At 50.9% G+C, this 14930-nt stretch overlaps 1 protein-coding gene across 1 annotated transcript in view; it reads left to right on the top strand.

Annotated features, from left to right (window-relative positions):
- Window positions 1-8594: 8594 nt before the first annotated feature.
- The window catches only part of NT5M (5',3'-nucleotidase, mitochondrial), a 217222-nt gene continuing 210886 nt past the window's right edge, over window positions 8595-14930 (top strand). The window contains exon 1 of the mRNA XM_069645732.1: window positions 8595-9535. Within this exon, the coding sequence (XP_069501833.1) occupies window positions 9257-9535 (279 nt within the window). The 5' untranslated portion in view covers window positions 8595-9256. The remainder of the gene's footprint in view (window positions 9536-14930) is intronic.

The following is a 14930-nucleotide window of genomic DNA, read 5'->3' as shown; positions in this document are numbered from 1 at the left end:
TTAGCAACAGAGGACTTCGTTTTCTTCTTGTTCCTGTTCCTTGGTTCGTGAAGCTGGGGAGCTCTGGTTCGTGGTGAGTTCCGGTTGGGGAAGTGTCCCGGCGATGAGGCGTTCCAGCGTTGAAGGTGTACCTGCTAGTATGGAGAGAGCGCCCCGTTTCACGGGCGCACAAAAAACAAGGTGATAATATGAAGAAGTGGATGTTTTGCTTGAAATGTATAGGGTAATGGGCTCTCTCTAGTTTGTTCAGGAATCAGCTCCGGGGGCAGGCGTGACGGGGGCAGATTGCAGTTCTCGCTGGCTCCCCAAGAGAATGCAAGTCTACAGGCGAACGCAATGCGGTTGTATTGCCCAATTCCCTGCAAGTTACATATTGAAGGTTTCTGCTGTTTATTATTAATGGGGAGTGGTCGGCATGATGGGGAATTGGAATTATGTGGTTCAACGTTGTCAGTGCAAAGTAAGGAGTGGCTTAAGATATTCGGCGCTCTGGTGTGAGCTCACCCGCCCAGGAACTCCAGTTCCTTTGTCTTTTCATGTTCTAGACGAAAGTGATTACTTGGGAGTCAACAAACCTGGATTACAATCTCAGCCTTCCCTTGTGACCAGAGTGGTGTAATCTTGGGCAAATCACGTTGGGGTCATTTGAAACGGGCTGCGGGGAAAGGGTGGAGCAAATACAAAGGGCAATGCTCTATCGCCTCGATGTTAAGCACGCTTCAGTTCATTTTTTAGGGCAGAAACAGCTGAGAATGTTCACGGGGCAGGGTCGACATGTTTATTTGACCACTACAGCTGGGTTCGCGTAGCACGGAAGGGTAGACAGGCTGCTGTGGCAGTGCACTGCTTTCTTGGCGGCGTACCAAGAGAGCAGGTACAGCAGAAGTGGTAAAGTAATAAAAGGGCTCCTGGCGCTGCACGTTTTAATTGATTTTAATGGTAGGCAGAGTTCGGCCTGTGTAGGCAAACGTGGGTCTCGAGTTATGCGCATGGAACCTGAGGGATAAGCAGAAGGGAGCCGCGGGTGGCGTTTGTAGTCGCCGCGCGACCTACATGGTCGGGTAGCCTTGTGGTGGAGGGCAGTGTGCTATTGGGAGATGAAAATGCCAAATTCTCAATGCGTGCGAGAGTGCCGTGCGGGCTTCCGATGTCAGAATATGGACACACATAGAGTAACGAACAATTGCACTTGTCTACGTCGGCATAGGGTGGCGAGCACAATGGCGAGTTGATCGGGGGGTCACGCAGTGAGAGGGGCAATAGGGATGGGAACGCAGGGCGGCCGCGTTACAGGAAAGCATTGTGTGCGGCAGAGTCGTTATGGATAGTGTGGGAGTGTTGTTGCCATCAGGCACGGGACAACGGTGCTAAAGCACGAATGCCACAACTAGGTACTAAGAATTACTAAGAAACGCTCTTGCACACATCTGAAGGGGGGGGTGTCGAGCGTAATGGCGATTTGGGCGGGTATTTCCACGTGCCCCCCCTAATCCTAAATAATATAGCGAGGCGGGGGCATGGGCGGGGGGTTGTAGATACTATAATGGATAAATATATAATATACCGCATTTATAACGCGCCTATACACAAGTGGGAGATAAATATACGCAAATTGACAGACTCTCACAAACTTACGCGCAGCCTGGCGGCCCCCCGCTTCGGCTTGCCAGCATGGGCAGCTGTTAATTTTGTACTAATTCGGTTGGGTGAGATTGCATGATAAATTGCTTGGTAAAGCGCTTTAGATTATGGCGCTACATGAATAACATGTCAGTAGCATTACTACCACTATTAATTGCGCTCCGTACCGAACGAATGCAGCGTTTCCCTTTAATATGAAATGTTAATGCTGAATCTACATGGGGATGTTTATATGAGGGCAAGGAATCGATTTCGTGTTGCACATAAGGTCAGCAACACGTTTATATGGGGATCGGGCTCCGGGTAGCTAGCATCCATGCAGCAGGGACCGCTTCATTGTAATTTGCGTTTAGGGACGCTGTATTTGCGGTCAAAGATGGCTAGGCGTGGTTCAAGTCACATTGGGTATGGGCTTTAAGTAGCCCAGTAACAGGTGGGTGGTCGGGGTGGGGATGGGTTCAGCAAAGGTTATGTTCTTCACGTATGGTATGTTCAGCAAGGGTTTATGTTCTTGTTCTCGTATGGTTCGGTAACTGGTAGGCGCATGCATCGTCATGATGGGCCACGAGCGTTGGGGGGGGGCTAAAACGGGTATGCACATGTTTCGTCTGTTCGTGCCTCCGGCAGGGGGGGGTTTCAATGCATTCGAGGGGATGGGGGGGCAACAGGTGGCCTTCGTAAAGAAATACAAATCCCCCGTAGTTAGTGCGGCGAATGTTGCAGGGGACAGTTAAGGGTCACGAGCATTAAGAAAGCTTAATTTAAAGGGGGTCGGAATTTAACATGTTTTAGTTGCCTTGGGCTGCCAGGCCTTGTTTTACTGATTACTTGACCTCGTTGTTGGCATAGATGGAATTGCAGGGAGGGCCGGGGCAGAGTTGTCGGTCAGCCGACTGGCGCGCCTGAGGTGAGTTTACAAATCTCGACATGCGTTTTCCAAGGGGATGGCTTTGTGCCCCTGTGTTTTCTAAGATCACATGAAGGGCTGTTGCTTGTGCCGGTACGATTGCCCAATTGAAGTGTAGGCGTGGTGCTCTTGAATTGGGATGTACATAAAATGCATTGTTGTTGGAGATGGGTTTGAATGGAGAACTCTTAGTGCACGTGTTTCGCAGGGCCTACATCTACTTGGAATGTGGTGGGCACAGCTTATTGAATTGGTTAAAATGCTGGAAAGAGGAAGTTTTATTGGGCGGTCGGTCGGTGAGGGGTGGGGATACAGGTGGTGGTCCAGCGCCAGAGTGTCCGTTGTGCCACCAGCCCACACAGCGCCTAGATTCTGCCCACACGCTGTAAACCGCTACCATACGGGAAAGCAACACTTGGACTACCCGTAATTTTCAGTGCTTCTTTCGCCACCTCTGTTTAAAACACATAATGCCCCCCAAAGGCTAAGATGAACACACTCCTTTTAATTGACGTGCATGGGTGAGGAAGGGGCTGTGCAAAAACATCACCATGTTGGAACTATTCCCAGTGGTGGCAGCAATGCACATTTGGTCGCGCGAACTGTGTAACAAACGATTAGTGGTGTGGTCGGACAATCTGGCAGTGGTACAGGCGGTGAACATGCATTCAGCAAAATGCCCGGCCACGTTGTGCCTACTACGCCACATGGTTCGCAAATGTCTGGTGATGAATGCAGCCGTCAAAGCGCGGCACGTACCTGGGGTGGATAACACAGCGGCTGATGCACTTTCTCGTTCACAGATGACACGATTCAGAAAAGCGCACAGCCAAGCACAGCTCATCATGACTCCGTTTGACAAGGAACTATGGCAGCTAGTGAGTTGGGTCAAGGAATGAGGAGGCTCGCCTCCAGAGCATTAGCGGGGAGGACCTGGAGTCAATACAAGGCCAATTATGATACATTCTTGGAGCACACCAAACATTTGGGGGGAGACAACATGGTAGAGAGGGTGGACTGTTTTGTGCTCTGGGCAAAGGGGGCGGAAAAATCAAGGTCATGGCTGGCGGGACATCTTAGCGCAGTGGCATTTCATAGCCAGATGGCAGGCCAGCAAGACCCAACGAAAGGTTTTCTGGTAAGAGCTGCACTAAAAGGATGGAATAGGGGCGGGGTGGCCACGGCATCAACCTCATCAACTCTAGTGAGGAAACCCATTGATTTTGAACTATTACAGAAGGTTATGACGGCAACTACAGGGGTGTGCTACTCGCAATATGAAAGCATTATGTTCAAAGCATGCTTCGCATTGGCCTTTTTTGGGGCCCTACGGATTAGTGAGTTAGTGGCGAAAGCCAAGAATGACCAGAGCTTCAGAGCCTTGCTATGAGGGAGGAGATGTACGCCAGATAGGGGAGGGGGATATCAGTCAACATCAGGATATCAAAAACAGACCAGAAGGCCAAGGGAAGCGAGCTGGTGTTGGCCAGACTGGGACAGGAGGAGTTTGTCCGGTTGAGAGCACGACAGCATATTTTGCAATTAGGGGGGGCGAGCCGGGGTATTTTTTCCGACACAAGGACAGAACCCCACTTACCCAGTTTCAATTCAGGCGAGTCTTAGAGGGGGCCTTGGCAAGTTCGGGTGTGTATCCGGGGCAATATTCAACCCACTCATTCCGCATAGGCGCAGCGACGACGGCGAGCAGGGAATGTCTGGGGGAGGACAGGGTCAAAAGGATAGGGAGATGGACAGCCGACAAATACAAATTATATGTGCGTTAACGGAGTCAACGCGTGGGCATCCAGGGGGGCGGGGGGTAGGGCTGCATATGGGACAAGGGGGCACTAACTAGGCCGCACAAGCTAATACAACCAATCATGTCTCCACAGAAGCCAACAGGGTATGGGTCGTGGGCCACTCCTTTGTGGCCCGGGCAGCGGCCAGAGCGCGGATGGCGTTTTGGGACGGGAACCTGGGCCTACGGAACACGCAGATTAGTTGGATCACCAAGGGTGGTTTGAAAGGTACGTCCGTATGGGCGACATTGGAACAGGCGGCGCAGCAACACCCTTCGCCTGACATTATCTTGTTGCATATAGGAGGAAATGATTTGGTGGCTAAAGGAAGGAAGGATTTGTCAGAACTTTTAAGAAATTTACTAACCAGAATAGGGAGGACTTTCAGGGGGTGCGAGGTGATGTGTTCCGAGATGATCGCAAGACAGGAATAGAGGGGTGCATTACGACACGGGGCCATAGAGGAAGCAAGGAGGAAAACGAACAATCGCATGGGGAGTTTCCTAAAAAACAGGGGGATGGTATGGATTCGGCATCCCCTCATCACCTTAAAAGTACCTGGGTATTTCGAGAAAGACAGGACACACCTGTTCGAGGTGGGCACAGCCATGATGTCCTGGAGGACAGCACTAATAAACGCGGGATGCCCGTAAGGGGGCGCGGATCAGGAGGGTGGGGGGGAAAGGGGGAGGCTATCGCTCCTCGGGCAGGTTCCGCCCCCCCCCACACACGTACTAACGTGCGCTCCCACCCACAACTCCATCGAACCAAGAAAGGGAGTGCCCTGTGCAAGCAAGCTGGGGGGGAACTCTCCGCCGCCGGCAGCCAGCAGAGAGTCTTGGAGGTGTCACAGGTCAATCCCTTGAACAAAGCACTGACAGACCCATAGGGGAATGATCAGCCAATAGATTAGATGTACGGCGCCCCAAGAGCAATAGGCTTGGGGGAGGCCCTGGGAAAAAGGGGAGGGATGTAGGGGACTTGGGAGCCAATTCCAAGACCAGAATTGCGGGGGGGGGGGGAACGAACAACAAACTCAAAACAAGAGCAGCAAGAGAAGCCGGTTGGGGGGGAACAAGAGGAGACTACGGGGGGTTAGGTAACGGGGACAAAATAACACCAAGGGGAAGTCTTCACGAAGGAGGGGGGCATGAGCCGGAGGGAGGTGGGGGGATTCAAGAAAGGGAAGAATATCTGGGGGGAAAGGGAGCCAGGACATAGAGGGCCAGAAAGGACAGGGAAAGGGGGCTAGGCGGGACGCAGCAAAGGGTGGACCGGAGAATGGAGGAGCCAGTTGGGAAAGGAAGGAAGAAGGAGGGATAGGGTATCCGGAAGAGACATGACGCTGGCAGGGGGGGCACTGGGTAAGACTCCACCGGGGGGGCCTTGGGAGGGAGGGAACAGGGAAGTTCTTGTGGGCTCAGCAAGACGGAAGGGAGACCTGGGGGTTGCATAGCATAGATAGGACTGGGATTCCAGTACTAGCAGCAACTGGGGGATGTAGGGGGGACAGAGTAGAGGTAGAAAGGAAAAATTTTAGATGGGCGTCGCAAAGCGATGACCAACTAGGCAGGCAGAAAGTGGGGGCCGGCACCGGAGGGCGGTGTCGGCCTCCTTAACTACGGATATGGAATATGTGTAACGTTGGGGCACTTGTGGTGGTGCCGGTATAGGAACCTGAACACTAGCGAGGCACCGCGTGGCTGCTGGTTTTAGCTAGACCCAGACCCAGGACACAGGGTAAGTGTCAGGGGAGGAGCGGGGGGGTGGGGCATTCCCAACTAAGATCTAGAGAAAAAAGGGGGCCTAGGGAAAACACGGGCATGGGGAAATCAAATCACCAACGGCTGGGGTAGAGAGAGGTTATTAGCAAGGGGCGGGCTCAATCTGAGGCGTCCACCGGACGAGGACGATAAGGGAGGGGGGGGCAAGGGATACCTAGTTAGCCGCACATTGAGTAGTATACCAGTGGCAGTGAATTACGGATCGTCTGTAAGATAACTCCAAGACTTTATGCAAAATAAAGCTGCTGAGGCATTCTAATCTTCCAACCCTAAACAAAGTGTCGGTGTCATTCTTTGGTTCAATATGTAATGTATGACTTATGCCGGGAGGAAGGGGGGGGAGGAGGGAGGGGGGAGCAAGGGGGCAGGATAAAGAGGGAGGGGAGGACAAGGCACTGGGATGCCCACGCTATGGCGGGCGAACGCGCCAGTGAAGCTGGCATGGCGGGCGCCGCCCCTTAGTGGGGGCGGTCCAGCTGCCCTCCCCCCCACGGGACTATTGGCCAGGGGGGCTGGAGGGAGAGAGGCACACGTAGCCCGCCCCCCTGAAGCGCGCGAAACCTGAGGGGCGGGGCGGGAAACCGAGGAGAAGTCAGCCCATAAAGGCAGGGGCTGTGGAGAACAATCGCACATTCTCCCTCGGTTTCCCGCCTCACTGGATCTTCGTTTCGTTTCCCACCCACCCTCCCAAAAATACAAAATGTTTGGTCATAAATTGTCTTTTTGTTTTACAGGTTGCCCAGCGGAGTTACATTGCGATCCCTTTAACGAAGCACTGACAGACCCATCGGGGAATGATCAGCCAATAGATTAGATGTACGGCGCCCCAAGAGCAATAGGCTTGGGGGAGGCCCTGGGAAAAAGGGGAGGGATGTAGGGGACTTGGGAGCCGATTCCAAGACCAAAATTGCGGGGGGGGGGGAACGAACAACAAACTCAAAACAAGGGCAGCAAGAGAAGCCGGTTGGGGGGGGAACAAGAGGAGACTACGGGGGGTTAGATAACGGGGACAAAATAACAGCAAGGGGAAGTCTTCACGAAGGAGGGGGGCATGAGGGGGAGGGAGGTGGGGAGATTCAAGAAAGGGAAGAATATCTGGGGGGAAAGGGAGCCAGGACATGGAGGAGGGCCAGAAAGGACAGGGAAAGGGGGTTAGGCGGGACGCAGCAAAGGGTGGACCGGGGGAATGGAGGAGCCAGTTGGGAAAGGAAGGAAGAAGGAGGGATAGGGTATCCGGAAGAGACATGACGCTGGCAGGGGGGGCACTGGGTAAGACTCCACCGGGTGGGCCTTGGGAGGGAGGGAACAGGGAAGTTCTTGTGGGCTCGGCAAAACGGAAGGGAGACCTGGGGGTTGCATAGCATAGATAGGACTGGGATTCCAGTACCAGCAGCAACTGGGGGATGTAGGGGGGACAGAGTAGAGGTAGAAAGGAAAAATCTTAGATGGGCGTCGCAAAGCGATGACCAACTAGGCAGGCAGAAAGTGGGGGCCGGCACCGGAGGGCGGTGTCGGCCTCCTTAACTACAGATATGGAATATGTGTAACGTTGGGGCACTTGTGGTGGTGCCAGTATAGGAACCTGAACACTAGCGAGTCACCGCGTGGCTGCCGGTTTTAGCTAGACCCAGACCCAGGACACAGGGTAAGTGTCAGGGGAGGAGCGGGGGGGTCGGGCATTCCCAACTAAGACCTAGAGAAAAAAGGGGGCCTAGGGAAAACACGGGCATGGGGAAATCAAATCACAAACGGCCGGGGTAGAGAGAGGTTATTAGCAAGGGCCGGGCTCAATCTGAGGCGTCCACAGGACGAGGACGATAAGGGAGGGGGAGGGGTGGCAAGGGATACCTAGTTAGCCGCACATTGAGTAGTATACCAGTGGCGGTGAATTACGGATGCCTGTCAGATAACAAGACTTTATGCAAAATAAAGCTGCTGAGGCATTCTAATCTTCCAACCCTAAACAAAGTGTTGGTGTCATTATGACTTATGCCGGGAGGAAGGGGGGGAAGAGGGAGGGGGGAGCAAGGGGGCAGGATAAAGAGGGGGGGAGGACAAGGCACTGGGATGCCCACGCTAAGGCCTTGGCACTGGGGGGTGAAGGGGGCGTTAAGGGATCTAACTGCCTGATTCATGGAATTATTTGCGTGAAAAACGCAGATTTGCGTTCCTTTTAGCCCGAAAATTTCCATACTTCAAACGGAGATTTTCTGGCAGAAAGGCGAGCAAATCTGCGTTTTTCACCCAAATAATTCCATGAATCAGGCTGTAAATATAATAAATGAACAGCGACGCAATAGTTCGGGTGACTGGCACGTGTGGAATGTCCTCGAAGTATCTGTTACTGAACGAAGTACATAACAACCATCAATGGGTGGAGCAAAATCGGATAGGCTCTGTCTCTCTGACAACGCGACTGTCGACAGATGTACACACAGTATAGCTTGTGCACTTCTTTGCAGCAGGGACTGCCCCCTTAAAGGGGCCGCAGCAACTGCAGTGCAGGACAGGAACTCATCCCCCGCTACCACTGCCGGGTTGGAGCGGTTGTTTATTCCTCCTGTGCTGGGAATTGGGATCGGAAGAAAAAGCCTGCACTGCAGAGCCGGAACCCAGGCAAAGGGCAGGGGCAGTGCTGTGTTCCACAGGACCCGGGAGCCCCACATCGCCCAGCATACGCAGTCTGTGTCAGCAGTACAGGCTTTGAATCATTAACCAGCCTGCTTTCCACAGCTATTCCATCCAGTTCATTGCCAGAGCAGAGTGGCAGGGGTCCAGGCTGCAGCCGGACGCACTGCACGTTTGTCATCGTTGATCTTGGCCCCCTGCGGACATAAAAATACCGACTCCTTTCCGTTGTCAACTTTTGCCCACATGTGCCCAACCCAGGCACGCTGTTGTATTTGGGGTCCCTTTCTAGGGAATTCATTTGTGCTGGTGCTGCAAAATTTTACACTGCATCGAAGCCATGCAGAAATCGTGTGCTTTGCACATTTTAGGTGACTGCTAATTGTTCTCAAGGTTCTGTGGGCCTTGTTGGCCACTGGCACTTCAATAGAGTTCCATATATACACAGTACGCATTGTACATATGCATACGGTTCATCTTTATTGCTTAAACCGGCCATGATCTTTCTTACTAGATTTTCGCCCCTCCAGAGACGGGGTAGCCTAATCATGGCACTGGGCGCTGGGAGCTTTCCCCAGCGCCGAGCTGGGTCCTGTGAGGCCAGGTTCAGGCCACTGCGTGTTTTAGTCGACATGGATGGCGTGATTGCGGATTTCGAAGGTGGATTTCTGAAGAAGTTCCGAGCCCGCTATCCGGATGACCCTTACGTCGCCCTAGGGGATCGCATGGGTTTCTGGGTGTCGGAGCAGTATGGGAAGCTGAGCCCCGGACTATGTGTAAGTCTATAGAACCTTTTACATCGCCTGATATTTTAAGCATTAATAGGGGTTAGCCTTCTACTAGGATCTGGCACTCTAACATGAATGTTGCTATGTGTCAATCACTATTTCATGTTGCTATGGAATATGCCTGTTTATATAAGTGTATATGGTGGACATCTGTGATACAGAAACTGTTCAAACATGTTGTTGCTTACCATACATGTTTGACTTCATTTGTCTAATAGGTACAAAGTGCAACCCAGTAACATGCTAATATGCCCACAACGGTCTGCCTCATTTGGCTCAACACATGTGTTGGACCACGACTCCCTTGATCCCACACCATTTACCTTGCTGGCCAGGGGTGATGGGAGTTGTAGTAAAAAACATCTGGAGAGGCAAAGGTTGCAGGCCCAAAGAGCAAAGAACCACTGGCTGGCGTTTCCCTTCAAAGCTGCACCTTTTTTGTAATGTAACTATTGGTAACACTGTCTTCTCATAGGTTGGTCCTACATGCGTCACCCTTATGTGAACATGTTTGCACATGGCTAAGCACCTACATGTACTATTGCCCGTTGGTCTCTTTATGCATTTCCAGTCAACTTTGTGATCTGGCTATTGGAATGCCCGAGCCTCTGTTTTTAGTTGAGGGGGTATGGTGTGCCCCTTGCTCAAAGCAACAGATTTGGGAACGTTTGCACAAATGATGCGGATTTGTATCTTTTCCGAACTGATTTGAAATTCTGGATATTATGCAGAAACGTGGGGTTTTCTTCCCCTATTGAGATGAACCTTTGGATGCGATTCTTCTCATTGTGTCAGTGAGTTTCCAGGATTCTTTTGTGCAGGATCAAGGGCGTGTGACCTTCGGCCCCTTCCACTTGTTATTGTTGCCCATAAACTGCACTGTGCCTCCGTTTCATATTTTGGATGCATCTTGTGGGTGGTTTTACACTCTTTTCTCCTTTGACTCCTTGAAGACTTTTCCTTGCTTTGTATGTTCATTTTAGTGCACGCAAGGACTCAGCACTTTCAGCACAGGTTGTATTCCAGCTGGGCTCCAGTGTGCATAAGACATTCCCAGAGTTTTCCCTCACCTCTTTTTATAAAGAGCTAGAGACACATCGCTTTGGCTCTATAACCTCATGCCCCACTACATGAGTAAATTGTTTGTGATTTTGGACATGTTGTTCAGGGTCAACACACCATATGCCACTTTAGTATATGCTGGAAGATGTATGCCAAGTTACTGTTTGGCTGCACCCATAATGGCCCCGGGAAACCAAAACCTAAATAGGCACGCTACTCAGACGTGACAAACCGTAAACATCAATTACCTTGCTAATTGATGAATTTGGGCAGCGACTCCCTGGCTCCCGGAAAGACATCTACCATCATGCCTGCTTCTCTGCCCTCATTCGGAATGGGAGTTTCAGGGCTAGGAATGGGGTGGTGGAACTAATGGCGGTCCCCAGGATCGTCTTCACAGAACAGATGGCGGTCCCCAGGATCGGCTTCACAGAACAGATGGCGGTCCCCAGGATTCCCCAGTCCCCATCCATTATCCTCCGTCATACAAGAGACTTTGTCACATACCGCCCCCTTTTCCGAGGCACCCCCCACTTGCTTCTTCTAAGGGATAGCAACTTAGAACTTTGATATTTGGCTGCAGGCCTTCTTCTTGTTGATGTTTGATGGTGAAAGGGCAGACGTGCAATGTCAACAACCACCTCCTAATGTGGGGATTTTTTAAATGTTACTGGTGGGCAGCCAGGTTAAAGAGGCGGTGTGGTCTGTGGGCAACCGGAAGTGCTAATACCTCAGGGCCTCCCAGTCAACTGAAAGGATAAACCCTCAAATTGAATGGTTGCATAAATCCTTTCTCTGGGACAGAGCGTCTGACTAATGTACCGATTGGGAGGTTCCCTATGCCCTCGCCCCCGAAAGAGAACGTGAATGGTCTGCTTGGAAGATAAAAGGCAGGCAGAGGTTGGGCATATTGAGAATTGCTGGCTGGCATAGAAAGTGGTTCAACTCCTCTAAGGCTCCTGGCCCGTCCACCGTAGTTAGTTGGGCTGCAGTGTATTCAGTTCCTCTATCTGGAGTCTGGGGTTTGTCGAAAATCTGGGAATGAATCGTCAGTATCCGACTACACCTGAAGGCCTACAACTTATTTTTATTCGTCTGCAGTGGGATTTTCTGAACCACTTCGCCTATCCCTTCTTAGATGAGGTCTTTTCACACCTGGACGCACAGATATTTGACAGTGGGTTGGGCCAGATAGCTTTTCACTAAGGTTGTCCCTTAAGCCCACTACCGCAAATGTTTGTATTACCAGGTACAAACCTGGCTTTGGATGACAATGCCTTCCAGGTAGGCTCCTGCATAGGCCTGGTCAGGTTGTACAACTTGGGGCATTCCTTTTTGAAAAGTGGCCGGTGCACCATGCAACCCACCAGATAGAATTGTACATTTGGAGAGCTTCTGCAGCATAGGAAAGTCAGTCTTTTCACCATCTTCAGGAAGGAGAGGGATTTGCTATTAACATTTGTTTTGGTCCAGGGTTCAGATGTACATGGAGGCGCCGAGTCTCTCAATAAGCTCATTGATGCCTGGCATTGGAAAGGCATTGAGGCGTGAGATTTCATAGTCAATGCCAAATTGCCAGACTCTGTCTAGTTTCTTCACAATTACAAGTGGATTGGCCCAGTGACTTCAGAGGGTTCGATGACCTGTAACTACAAGAACATCTTGATTTCCTCCTTGACAATTTGCTTTCAGGCCTCAGCTAGACACTAAGCACATAACTGACAATACTAATATAATGGTGAATGATTCTGGTGAAAGAAATCCTGTCTGCTGATAAGCTGTTTTGGGTATATTGAGCCCTATGAGTGGCTAAAAAGCACATTTTGAGGCTTTGGAAAAGTGACGTGCGACCTACTATTGATCGTTGGTTGTATAGTTTTCGCTTCTTTCAAGCAGGGAGAGAGTGTCTTTTCAAATCAAAAAGCAGCGCAATAGGTATGGTGATATTTGGGGTACTTTTAATGATTGCTATGTTTAATATGCTCATCTCTCCCTTTCAGGCGTATTACCTTTCACTTTTTTTGAAAAACATTTTTTTATATATAATGGTTGACTTGTTGATGGTTTGTGCTTCTAGTGCGCTCTTCTCATGGATCATTGTACTTGACTACTGTTATTCCTTTTGCTGAAAAATCAATAAAGAATAATTAAAAAAAAAGAAATCCTTAACTCGTTCCTCCTTTTCCAAGCATTCCCATAATGAGCCTGGCGCCTATGGCGCCAGGACTGATGTCTTTTATGAGCCTGGCGCCATAGGCGCCAGGCTCATTATGGGAATGCTTGGGTGCACTTACCTGATGCAGACCATGCTGCAGGATCCCAGCCTCCTTGAGGCCTGAAAGGAACTACTTTACCTGTGGGACTAATTTACCATCCGGGCGTGGTCGGGGAAGGATACATACCTGATTGGAGGAAGGATACATACCTGGAACTTCTTCCAAGGCTATTTAAACCCCACCCGAACAGCCACACGTGCTTCGCGTTGTTCTGCATCTAGCAGCTGGACGCTCACCGTGTCTGCTCCTGCATCCTGACTTCTGCCACGCCTGCCAGCATCCTGGATCAGCTGCAAAGGAAGATAAGAGAACAGAAGAAGGAAAAGTCCTTACCTGCTAAATCCGCATCCCGGAGACATCTCGCCGACAATCCTGAAAAGGAAGACTTTAATTTAAAAGCTCATCGCGTCGATCGCTCAGCGTCGCATTCCACTCACCTTTACAGAGCGCCTCCATGTTCAGCAGCGATCATCCGGATTCGCAGTCACGCCCCAGCGCCTAGGGAGAAAAAGACTATAACAAAAGGTGAGAGAGGGAAGGGAATAAGGAAAGCTAAATCTCCATGTTAAGACTTACCTGTTGATTCATTCCCTCTTCATTTCGGGTCCGCGCCGCATCCTGGCATTTCCGGACCCCGACCCCTAAGGGGAAAAAGAGACATCAGCGTTAATGAGCGAATGAAAAGACATTACCAAAAAACGCTCATAAAGACTTACCTGATTTCTACAAGGATTTCACCTCTCATCTCGGGTCGGTTCCTGTTCCCCGGCATTCCGTACCCCGGCCCCTATGGGGAAAAAGACACTAGCATTAGTACATTAATGCATGGACACAAGGGGAACCTCTTATCAAAAAACTTACCTGGAAGCCAAGCAAGTTTGGTTCTCACCAATCCGAAAATCCAGTGAAGTAACTGGACACCAACGTGCCCCTGCATCAGAAGCAGGATGGAGAGCTTGTCCTTCCAGACCCTAAGGTGAGACGCTACGAGAAATTACAGAAGGGTTTCAAGGAGGGTGAGAGGGGAAAGTAGGAGGCCGATTGCATTACCCCGCAGACAGTTAATCCCCTATTTTCGCCTACAGAAGGATACTTCTGCGAGCCAGACAAGCCAGATTTTGGGGCCCGGTCCAGTCCGTCTTCCGAACCCTGCGTATCACCTTAGAAGAGGTCACAGCAGCGCGAACCAGGCCAGCGCCTCCGTGGGAGTCAGGTGAGCGTAACAGAACGCGAAGCCTTCCTACAAATTCTCACCCAGGCGCTATGGAAAGTTCTGAGACTGATCAGTTGGCCCAATTACTGGGGGAATTACGGGCCGAAGTACATGCTGCTCGTCAAGAGACTGATGCCCTCAGGAGGGAATTAACAATATCAAAGGAGAGAACTGATGACCTGGCCAGACAGCTTTTGCAAGGTCAAGCTGGGCAAACTCCTCTACCCGGTTCCGGAGGGAACCCCGCTCCTGTGGTTTCCAGTAGCCCTGTGCAGATTAATCTACCTCGAAACTTGCCGCTGGCTCCACCCGAACGCTTTGCTGGGGACCCCAAACGATTCGCCATATTCATGAATCAGTGTCGTTTGCACTTCCTATGCAGACCTGGGGCCTTCCCTAATGATCAGACCAAGGTAGCCTTTGTATTGTCCTATCTCAGAGGCTGCGCTGCCGATTGGTCAGTTCCACTGGTTACTCAAGATGACCCGATTCTCCGTGATTTTCAAAGGTTTCAAGCAAGCATGGAAAGGTTATTTGCTCGACACTCTCAGGGGCAGGCTCTGGATGACAAACTTCTATCCCTGCGACAGGGCAATCAGGACCTCCTATCCTATATTGCAACCTTTAATAGACTAATTGTGGAAACGGGATGGCCAGAGGATAAAAGAGTCACGTTGTTTTATCGAGGCCTTCGCGGAGAACTTAAAGATGTCTTGGCCCAAGTTGTAAATCCGCCCCAAGAATGCACAGAGTATATAGACTTAGTGGTCCAATTGGATCACAGACTTCAAAACAGAAAAGCAGATCGGTCCAGGTTTGAGACCCGGGTGTT

The sequence above is a fragment of the Ambystoma mexicanum genome, chromosome 2p, assembly GCF_040938575.1.
Source record: "Ambystoma mexicanum isolate Mex_15411 chromosome 2p, UKY_AmexF1_1, whole genome shotgun sequence".
In the NCBI taxonomy this organism is placed as follows: Eukaryota; Metazoa; Chordata; class Amphibia; order Caudata; family Ambystomatidae; genus Ambystoma; species Ambystoma mexicanum.
Note: the sequence above shows the minus strand (reverse complement) of the source record. Positions and strands in the feature narration are given on the sequence as shown.